General features: G+C 40.1%; 1 protein-coding gene across 1 annotated transcript; it reads left to right on the top strand.

Moving 5' to 3' along the window:
• Nucleotides 1-2,194: 2,194 nt before the first annotated feature.
• On the top strand, nucleotides 2,195-7,922 carry LOC122062831 (zinc finger HIT domain-containing protein 2-like). The gene is made up of 4 exons (XM_042626477.1): nucleotides 2,195-2,543; nucleotides 5,724-5,794; nucleotides 6,862-6,934; nucleotides 7,497-7,922. The coding sequence occupies exons 2-4, from the start codon at nucleotides 5,727-5,729 to the stop codon at nucleotides 7,710-7,712; spliced, it is 357 nt and encodes a 118-aa protein (XP_042482411.1). The 5' UTR covers nucleotides 2,195-2,543; nucleotides 5,724-5,726; the 3' UTR covers nucleotides 7,713-7,922.
• Nucleotides 7,923-11,669: the final 3,747 nt, after the last annotated feature.

The raw sequence follows: 11,669 nt of genomic DNA on the forward strand, positions 1-11,669 counted from the left end.
CTAATATCTGGCTACCCTAAGCATAACATATCTTGTCAAACACTATCGTCTATCGCTTTCGCTTAGCACGCTTAGTTTGATTGGTTAAAAGCTATCATTAGTGTATGTCAAAAATCAACATAAAATACCATTATTTAAATAGGATAACTGAATCACAGAGACAAGTATTCTAAATTAATTTAAGTATTAAAAATCATCCACAATAGGAGGGGTCTTTAACATCAAACAATCAAGTATGAATTCCAACAAGAAATTAAATAACAATAAATCAAAACTTCATCTAAACTTAAAGACAGAAAGAGGACTTAGCCACTCATGGTGCGAATGAATGAATGACAGCAACGATGATGGTGGTGATGGAACCTTAGCGCAATGACAATGATCTCTGTTCAATGCTGTCCAGGAAAATCCGTCCAAAAAAGGTGCAATCCAAGAAAAAAAAAATAGCAATGGATAGGCTGTGTGAGGGGTTGATATCTGCGGCCTATATCCTAGAGAATTAGTGTGAAGAGTCCCCAAAGAGAAGGACCAAAAGAGAGATATAAAAGGAGAAAGGGGGTGTGTGCGATGGGAGAGATGGACTTCAATTAGGAGAAAAAAGGGAAAACGTGTGTAATGGAAGGAACCGTGGGGGAGGTGAGAAAAAATAGGGAAAACAGAGATAGTAGAAGAGGGGAATTAGGAATGAGAGACTACTAGCAGAGTGGGAGAGAAACAAAATCGAGGGAGTAGAGAGAGAGAGAGAGAGAGAGAGAGAGAGAGAGAGAGAGATGGGTGAGAAAAGAGAAACATTGTAGGAGGGAGAGATTCGGTGGGAGATGGAGAACCGTGGGTAGGGGAGGAAATCGTATAAAGAAGAGATAATTGGGAGAGGGGAGAAACTTTAGGACAAAGAGAATCCTAATCTAATTTGGACAAGGAGAGAGAAAAAGATGAGATAAGGTGGGAAAGGGGGGAAGGATGAGGGAAAGTAGGAGAGGGAAGAAGAGATGGACGTGAAAGAGAGAGAGAAAGAGAAAACTGTCCTCAATTTCGTTTTTATTTTTTTACGCTCTTTTTCTCTTAAAAATTCCAATTATACCCTTGCTTCTAGATTGAACCACCTCCATCGATTTAGCATCAAACCCGTGCATATCTCTTGAAAACTCTACAATCAAAGATCATCACAATATGTGGTTAAATTAATCATGAAAAACTAATTAAAATTAACAATTAAACAGTAATTTCATAAATAATTGTGACCCAATCATCCAATAATCCAATAATCCAATATGTGATCACTTTCTACTATTGGACTTGATTTACTCTATCAACTATATTGCCAAATGGGTTTTAGAAATCAAATCTTGGACTATGGTAGTCCACCCAAAATGGAAATTAACAAAAAATAGATGTCAATCCGTTTCCTTATTTGTAAATTGGGAATGCAAATAAGGACCGATGATTACCTCGATGTAGCTTTCCATGCAGCAGAATTAATTTGGTTGTTCTACGCGTCAATCCGCACGAACAACGACAAACAAAGAATTGCGACGATCTTGCTAGGTAATGATCCACCCACCCCCTCCAAATCCAAGGATTGCAATGGAGATCCTTGGAGACACATACTTTCAATTGGGAGAAACATGAGAGAATAGGGAAAGGGAGCTCTTGAGATTATGTCAGAAACCTTAATTTACTTTGTGGCCAAAATCTTCTTATTTATAGAGAATTGGTCAGTTAGGGTTCCTAATCCTACAGGGTCTATGATTAACCTAAGTGGGGGACCCACGAAGGAACCGGGTTAGAACCCAGTCCAACCCAAATTAACTAACATCATTAATTTTACAAAAAAAAAAAAAAAAACCCTAATTAATTGATATAAACTGATAAATAGTACTCTTAATAGTAATAATTTTTTTGTTTTTTTTTGTCAGAAAGATAGCATTTCATTAATGGAAGGCTTATGAGGTAAAACACCTGGTCGTAACAAAGTGATTATATAGAGTGAAGGCTGGTGCATGCACCCACCAAACTTGAGATAGCCTTAATCTGGCAGGATTAGATACTAAAAGGTCTACAAGAGCATTATGTGTACTGCTGATAAAATGAGAGTCACAAGAGGAGAAAGAGGGACATGTAGATGCTATTTCCAGCACCAAGTCTTCATATTCCCAATTGGTGAAGGAGTTGAGCCGTGAGCCCATTGAGTTCTACTACTATAGCCGAGCAATTAGAAAGAACTGTTATCTTGTGAATTGTAAGCTGTGAGCCAAGAGGAGACCATCTCGTATTACCTCTAGTGCTGGGAAGTGGGATCTCTCGGGTCCCAGATGATGCATCCTGAGAAACCCGGATCGGGTTGGGCTTGAACTTAACACGAGTCGACCCGGATCGAAACACTCTACGCCCTCCAGCGGTTAGGTTTTTCAGTGTTCAACTTCAACTCCTGAAAAACCATTCTTCATTCGTAGCAGTGTCGAGGGACTCGAGAGCGGTTGAGACTTGAGAGAGAGGAAGAGCTGACGACAGGTCACCGCTGCAACGTGCATACTGCGACTCAGGTAATGCATTGCGACTCCATCCTCTGTTTCTCTCTCCCCTCGGTTCCTTCTGCAACTTTTAGTTGCTTTCGATTCCCTCTTCCCCGTCCTCTGCGGGTGGACCAAATGTTGGTGACCTAAGTTTGAGAGATGGATTGCAATATGTAGGTATTCTTGTGGAATAGTTACACATCATCTTCTCAATACATTATCTCTTCAATTACTCTTTTTCTTGTTTTTCTCTCCATTGGGAATGGGTCCAGGAGATTAATATTTCTTCAGTTCTTGACGAGCCCAGAGCTCTTGAAGTTGTAATTCTGTTGAATTGGAGAAACATTCAATCCACCTGGAAAATATGGAGAAGCAAAAATCAAAATGTCACTTTGGTTTCTGCTAGTTTTAACTTTTGTGGAATTATGAAGCTGAGTTAAGTCAGCATTAATTAGAAAGAATTACTCCTCGGCCTTTCAAGTGAGTGGATTTGATCTATCGTATTCCAGGTTTTTAGTGATTCTGTTCTTTTTTTCTGGCAAATTTTTTGTATTTACATTTTTGGGTAAAATATCTTAATTGCATTTTTTTTTTAGTGTGTATTCATTCTTTGTTTTGGTTGCCACCAATGGTGCTGCATGTATAAAATTCCCTTTTAATTGGAGAGTTGCCATGTTCTCCAAACTTCGACTCTTGAATTATTGATCCTGGGGCAAGATGAAATCAAATGGATTTTCGTTCGATTATCATTGTTAATGGACATCTGCTATTTTTTTTCCTGCTAAGATATGGAGATTTAGTTTGGAGCATGTCACAATGTAGGTTAAAGAGAGATGTATGGGGATTTAGTTAGACAGCATCTTCTCTTGATTCTGGACCCATTTGAACTGAATCTACCCCATCTTCTTTTCCTTTCCTTTGTGTTTCTGTGATTCTTGAAGAATTTGTTTATTTTCTAAAGAGTTTGGTGGAAGTTTGCAACCTGCTGAATGCTTGTCTCCCTGCCTTTTCATTAATCCCATGCCATTTCATTAATCCCATGCCATAGTCATGGCCCTTTACCTGTCTTGAAATGGTTTCTTCACAACAAGCAACTGGTTAAGGATGTAATCAGAAGAACAGAAGTGAAAGGAATGCCTAGCCCTTCACTTGTCCCAAAAGTGCATTGTCACATTCGGCAGTAGCTCTAATTGGCTTTTATTAATTTTGCTTGTCAGACTGAGTCACCTGAGCAAAGAGATTAAACTAGTTAAGGAAATAGAAAACCCAAAATATTCTGTGTCTCTCACATGGGATGCCACCATTCATGATAACCTAAGGTTGCTAGCTTTTACAAACTCCACATGTAGTCGACTACTTGCACATAAACACCCTGTTCGTCCCATTTCTTCTCTAATCTCAAGTCGTGGTAATTTTCAATCCGTCTAGTATAATTTCTATTTCCAGTAGATGATGTGGCTTTTAAAATGAATTGTTGAACCCACCCACATTTTTTTTTATTTCTAATTATTTTTTCTTTAATGTAATATGTGATCCAAGAAGTGGGTAGAATTACTATATTCTTGGTAGATGGTGGGATAAGTGTTGAGATGTGCCTTCCTGATATCATACTTTAGATCAATTATGCACATATGATAATTGGTTGATAATCTAAAACATGTACTACAAATATTAAAAACAAAATCCGATTTTTTTGGTGAATGAATAATTCCTGACTTCCCGAATCCAAATTTTATTTTGCCCCCTTTTTTTACCAAAATCTTAAATTAACCAAACAAATTGTTCCCAATAATTCTCGAATCTGAATTTGCTAACTATGCCTCTGAGCCAAGGAACTGAAGAAGAAGGCGACACTGCAACACTCTGATTTTATTTTTTGGGTAAAAAACACGAACTAGTTAAGGACTCAAAATTGCAAGGAGACATCTACCAATCCTTCACCACTCAACTCAGTGAAGACTTAATTAGTTGTATCCTATTTCAGTTACAATTGTAATAGCCATTAGTAATTTTTTTTCCATAGTCAGGTTAGGATCGTTATAGTTCTTCTTTAAATGGACTGTTATAGCCATTGGCTCAACACGATGGAAGATTAATAAAGCTGAGTTACTTGATGGAGCTATGCGATTCAGTCTCGGGTGAGAAGCTGTGGACAGTGGGAAGCTGATTCTGTTTGGTGGGAAACCATATGTATCTTGTATCTATTCTCTCATTCTGTTTTTTAATCTATTCAGGTATTGAATCTCCCCTTCATTGATTACACTTCAGATCATAGTTTTGATCTCAGATTTGTTTATTGATGTTGTTGATCAATCCCAGCTATTAGAACCCCCTTAAATCCTGATTTATCTACCCTGCAGATCACCTAATTTCAGTTCATATTTCTGCAAACTATATTTACAACCGCAGGATGGTCTGAGTATCAGATTGATCCAATATTTTGGGGTTTTCAAGAGGCCTCTAGGAGCTGAAATCGACCTGGATTTTGTCCAATTCTGAGCTCTGGTTTTGATGCTACTTAAAAATCTCCCTATTCTGCAGTTTTCTCTATTTCAGATCTAGACTTTTTAAAATCAATTCTAATCCAACCATCTGATTGTTCTAATGCTTTGAGGATTGGATTAGGTTTCTGAAACAGAGGCTTGATCCAAATTTCTGCCATTCTATTGGTTCGATCTGATTTTATTCCAGTTTTCCTATATCTTGGATCTCGGATTCAGAAATCAATGTTTTTAAAATTACTTTAAATCTATCAGTGGGTTCAATACCATCTTTTGAATAGTTCTTAGTCTCTATTTCTGTGATTGACTCCTAGAGTTTCGCTCTCATATGTGTGCGTGTGTCTCCTTTGATTGTGCTTCTTGCTTTTCTTTAGTGATGTGAACTGTTACTGGCTGCTTGAATGCATGAATTCCTTCCAGTGTTGTAAAGAGGAGTGATGGCATTCTCCATATATTATTCCCTTGTCTGCGAGTTTGGTTTATTTTGAGTCCTAATATGTCTTCTCTGTTCAGTCACACTTTAGTCACATTATTAATTAATTCCCGTTTCCATATTGTGCTATTTTAACTTGAATTGAATCTAATTGATGATATGTGAGAATAAGGAGCTGTGATTTTTAGTATCGGAAATATATCTAATATTTCAAAACACACACACACAACCTTCCCCTTCTATATTCCTGATCTTACCATCATTGCAATGACGCAGACAATGATAACATCTGAGGAACCCACAACATCTGCACAATTGACTCAAGCAACCAGGATTATCTGCCGTGTGTAAGTACTTTTGCCTTCAATCTTTTCATTTTACTCTTGCTTTTTCTATGTTGGGTATTTCCTTTTTTTCGTTATCTGTTAATTGAGCTCAATGGTACATTAAATTGAAACCCGACCAAGTTTGTGTGGGACCTTTTCATATTTGTATGAGTATCTATCGAAGTTCAGAAATACAATAATTTGTCCCCGCCGAACAGTTGTTCTAGTCCTTCTAACCCATTCCAAATATATATATATATATATATATATTTATTTTTACTGTGCCCCTCCCTAGAAATTATATGATTCCATTTTTGGGATCTAGAATAGTTGAATACTGAAGGACAATATAAAAATTCTTGCTTCTCCTCGATTAGCCAGATGTTGTTGTGGATCTGAAGTTTTAGATATGTACATCATTATTGGCTTGTAACTTTAACATGTTGATTTAAAGGAATTTGATGCTTCATGGCATTTATTGGAGACTCATGCATGAAGGAAGATGTAATTACTTTGATGAAACTCCTACCATGGTGGTTTATCAGTTAATATCAGTTATTGACCCCTCCAATGGAGAATGGAAATATTTGAGGGAGTGTGGGCATTCATAGGATGGGCGGGGGACTGTAAAGCTGCTCCGTTCGCTGTAAACTTGTTTCAGTTTTAAAGTTAATGTTAGGCTCATCTTTCACATCAAGGATGGCCAAAACCTCAGTTTCAGATTGATCATCTTGCTATATGTATGCACCTAATCTTGGAAGAAGATAAGACCTTCAGACAAAATTTGGCTGGTTTCCTTTCATTGATTGTTGAGCTCTAAAGTTTGTCCTTTATATTTCAGTCACTTTGACGGACTTGTAACAATCTGAATTGTGGTTTTCCCTTATTGTGTTTTTGGGGGAAATTTTTTTATTTGGTCTTATGTCTTGGTCTGTTTCTGTTACAATGGATTAAGATTTAACTACTTATCATACTCTTAGCAATGTTTGCATCATCGACTCATCATGCTTGTTGCCAACATATATATATATATATTTATATATATATAGAATTGTTGATACTTTGGAAATATTGTTTCTTTTATACAGATGCCAAAAGCAATTTTCACAGTACACTTGCCCTCGGTGCAATTCCCGGTATTGTTCACTTCAATGTTACAAGGTGAGTGAAAAATATAGTAAGAATTTGTTACGGAGATCTAACAAAGTGGTTTCTTATGGTTTTAAGTGCATAGTGATTTCATGTGGTATTGTTCTTATACTGTTAATAGCAATGCATTCTTAATTTTAACTGTTGTCTTGTATCAGTGTGAGCTATCGTGGTATATGGATCCTGAAAAAAATTTCTAGAATTTCATATAGTGGGCGAGCCTGTGGTGCAACGGTTAAGTTGAACTATTGCAAGATGTTGGTCACAGGTTCGAAACTTAGAAACAACCTCTCTTGTGAAGCAGGGGGTAAGCTGTGTACATTTGCCCCTCCCAAACCCTGTAGTAGCAAGAGCCTTGTGCACTGGGTTGCTCTTTGCTTTATATTGTTTGTTCTTTATTCTGTTTATGGGGCGTCATAAAGTTATTTTCCCATGTCATGATTTAACTTGTGTGATGGAATAGCCACATACACCACTCACTTGTCGATGTACAAATATTTCCCCTGGAGGTTATGTAAGTAGTACAGGATTTTTGTAGTTAATTTGTCCTTTGATTTTATTATTTTTCTTCCAGGCTCATAGTCTCCGTTGCACAGAATCATTCATGCGAGAAAATGTTGTGGAGGAGTTCCGACAACTGCAACCAAATGATGAAACAAAAAGAAAAATGTTGGACATACTCAAACGACTTCACACAGAAGAGGAGATGGATGACATGGATGAAGACGGTGTGTTTCCTGAACTGCAATTTCTTTTAGATCAAACCTTTGCCTCTTGTTGGAAGGGGTAGATAAAACTTGAAACAACTGTTACTCTTTCATTTCTTGAACCAGTTTGTCTTTACGTTCTCATTCATTTTTGGATGTGTAACATGAAGCTTTCTTAGAGAGAGGACACTGAACAATAAGCAAGAACAGAGGAGATACAGCCTAAGAGCAAATGCAAGGATAAAAAACCACTAAAGACGCCACCTCCCCACTCCCTCACCAAAAAAAAAAAAATGGTAGTGAGAAAGGATGCATGCATGCATACATAGACTAGAGACTAATCTCGCGTGCTAAGGTTAGTACCAACATATATATATATATATATATATATATAGAGAGAGAGAGAGAGAGAGAGAGAGAGAGAGAGAGAGAAGGTTGGGCACACTGCCGGGTTGCCCAGCTTGTGTCACTCTCTCTTCCCATGCCCCTCCTATCCTAGCCCCCGCCCCCCCAATTGGTTGACCCGCTAGCTCCATGAAAGCTAGTGGCGTGCCAAAGCTCTGCTCATGTATATATGATGCAGATGCCTTGGCTTGGCTGGACTGAACTGCCCCACTATGGAGGCCTAAGCTAAGACACAACCAACCCAAACTGATATTCTGGCTTGGCAAGGGTTGGTAGTTCATAATTAGGGAAGCAATCTTAGTGTATTTGATTCTCCTTGTTTTAGAAGTAGATACATAGGAGTAGTATTTTGATTTCCAGTTTTAGTTTATTTCCTATTAGACAAGTTTCCATTCTTGAGATGTATTTCTTTTATTTACATGTAATAGCTGGACAATATTGGGTAGTGATGAGGGTATTTCTTCCCAACCACGGCACGGGCAGGGATCGTCATGACCAATGCTGCACCTCGGCCTCTCCTTATGCTGAGCAGCCACCACGGCCTCTTCTCATGCCAACCAGTCACCTCGGCTCGGCCGACCTATCACCTCGCCTTGGTACAGCCAAATAAGACACCCAGAAACATGCACACATCCACTCCTATATTCAAGGGATGTGATCCCTGATCACGGGGGTAGGACTTTATCCACTACACGTCATCAGAGGCGTCCACCATAGTTTTTAAGGCGTTGGTAAGGCGACGCCTTAGTGACGCCTTGGCCCTGATGCGGTCTAGAGATGGTAAGGCAGTGCTCCGCCTTATGTGAAGTGGCACTTTATGGTTTTTTTTTTTTTTTTTTTTTTTTTTCGAACACATTTTAAAATTACTTAATGAAGATTTCAAATATAGATTTTTTATTGGTAGGTGTATGGTTTTGTTAACACTTGAGATGTATGGGATCAGCTTTATTCCATAAAAAATAACCAAAACAAACAAAACAAAAACACGATTCACAAACAGGGTTTGGATTTTGTCAAGGGTTTTAAGAAAGGGCTTTGAGAAGGAATCAAGGAACAAGGAAGAACCAATGATCTAGGCGACCATTTTGCTCTGGCAGTGGTGAGCTTGCTCCGGCAATGGTGAGCTTCATTCTTCTTTGACAGGAGTAGAAATATAGTGGATGACCTTAGGGCTTAGGCACTCATTTTGGCATCATAGAGGTAAGTATAATAAATACTTATATTTTTTTTGTCTTCTTTTCTTTATATTTAGAGAAAATTGCATTGCCATTTGATTGATAAGATGGGGGAGAGCTTTGCACGCCGGAGGGGGAAAATCGCACGCCAGAGGGAAGATAATCGGAAGCCGGAGGGATGGATCGAGTTGCAGGTTACCGTACTGTCGTCGTCGTCTTCTTCTTGTCCGACCGAGTGAGTGAGAGGAGTGAGATGAGAGATGGGAGATGAGTTTAGAAGATGCAAATAAAAGAGAGGGCAATATTGTCCTCTCACAATAGGTGGGGGTATTTTGGGTATATTATAAAAAAACTAACCGGTTTTCATTCATTTAACACGGTCGGCTAACGGCAGGGACCGATTTGGAATTTTTGAATGTTTAGGGGGTGGCTTTGACGTTTTGAAAAGTCCAGGGGGTGGCGTTGAATAAGGACCAAAGTTCAGGGGGTGGCAATGCAATTTTCTCTTATATTTATAATTTTGTTTCATAATTATGTATTTATATTATATGTTAATATGATTGATGATTGATGATTGAATATTGATGATTGATTATTAGTGAAGATGAACTTAGTTTATTCACTTTATTGATTTGTTTTCTTGATGAATATCATTGGTATGAATATGAACATTTAATATTTATTTAACATATGAGTAATAGGATTTAACTAGGATTTGAGTCAAATACATTGGTTTTATAAAAAAATTACACAGGAACGCTTTAGTCGATAAGGCGACGTTTTATGCCCGCCTTATCGCTAAGACGTTCCGAAAGACCCTCAAACGCCTCCGTCGCTTTACCGCCTTAAAAACTATGGCGTCCACCCCTCTCACGACTTGCACCTCCAAGATCAACGGGGAATATTCCCAGAACATGTCCTGGAACCCAGAATATTCCCAAAATCACAAAGCCACTCCCCTCAAGGACTCTACGCCTAAACATGACTCTCCACAAACGCCCCTCCTCTCTCCATCAACAGCCTATAAATACCAAGGTAAGCCTCCATCATAGGGGATCGATCACTTCTTTTACTGAAAAAGCTCTCTTGAGCATCTGCTGTGGAAAGATCTGACTTAGGCATCAGAGAGTCCCCTGTCGGGTCAGCCTGGCTCTTCACTGTCTTCTCTTCTGTGCAGGTCGGCTGGAGCATCAGGAACTGCAGGGAAGATCATCTAGTCAATTTTTACAGCATCAGATTGGTGCCGTCTATGGGAAACAATTACAAAAAGTCACCTTGGACCAATGCAATTAAGGAGTGAGAAGGTCGTTTCTTCTACGACAACAAGAGTAAGATCCACCCGCGAGTTACCACTTAGACGTCCCCATTCACCACCAATGGCAGAGCAAGAGAATGTCCCAGTAGAGACCCTTCCACGAGGACCCTAGCAAACCAGGCCTGATGTGCAAGTTGCCCAGGGAGAGGGGGATCAGCGTGAGCAAAACCCTCTGCTATCTCGCCATGTCCCATCATCCCGGGTAACTCACCCAAACATGGAAGAGCAGATGCAGAGCCTGTAGCTACAGGTGTTAGTGACAAATGCACTGGTGCGGGACTTCATACATCGGTTCGGCTCGGCACTTCCAGTGCCACGGACTAGTTCAGCTCAGCCGCCTGGGCCTGTTCTGGGCAGACAACTCAACGATGAATCTCCTAACAACAGTGTCACCCCTCAATCAACAAGGAGGGGGTCGGCCAGAAGTTGCGCATTGTTCACTCGGTACCACCCCGCTCTCCTATCGAGGGGCGCAGGCAAGGTCCTGTTCCTTCCCAGAATGGGAGAGCTCATCGTTTCGCACGTCACTGGAGCCCAAAGACACATGATGTCCATAGATCCCCACCCCGGGTAGGAAGACACCAGCTGTCGCCTCAAAGACTCACTAGAGGCGTGTGTCCGCACAGAGAAGAACGAGAAAACTCTCAGAGGATAGCTCGGCGAGATCAACCCCATGGGGGTTAGGACTCGCCCATCAACCTGACCAGAGGCGCACCACGGCAAGGTCAGGATCGTCCTGGTGGTCACCAAGGCTGAGGAAGAAGCCCCAGAAGAGGTGAAAGGGCACGTCGATTCCCAGATCTCCAAGCTGAGGAGAGAAGGGACGACCTAGAGAGCTGCATCCAGCGCCTCACTGAGCGAGTAGAAGGAATGCAGAGGCAAAGGCACCCGGTTGACATAATTGTAACTCCGGCCCATAATGCACTATCCGATGAACTGATAGACGTCGAGCTGCCTCCAAATTTCGTGATACCCGTCTTCAATGAATATGACGGCACCACAGATCCCTATGATCATCTGCTGTATTACAGCTCGGCCATGACAGTTTATGGTAGGTTAGACGCCATTCTCTGCCGAGCCTTCGCAGCCTCATTAAAAGGAGCTGCGCTAGTATGGATGTCGAACTTGCAGCCACGGTTAATCCG

This window comes from Macadamia integrifolia, unplaced genomic scaffold (genome assembly GCF_013358625.1).
Source record: "Macadamia integrifolia cultivar HAES 741 unplaced genomic scaffold, SCU_Mint_v3 scaffold1128, whole genome shotgun sequence".
Taxonomy (NCBI): Eukaryota; Viridiplantae; Streptophyta; class Magnoliopsida; order Proteales; family Proteaceae; genus Macadamia; species Macadamia integrifolia.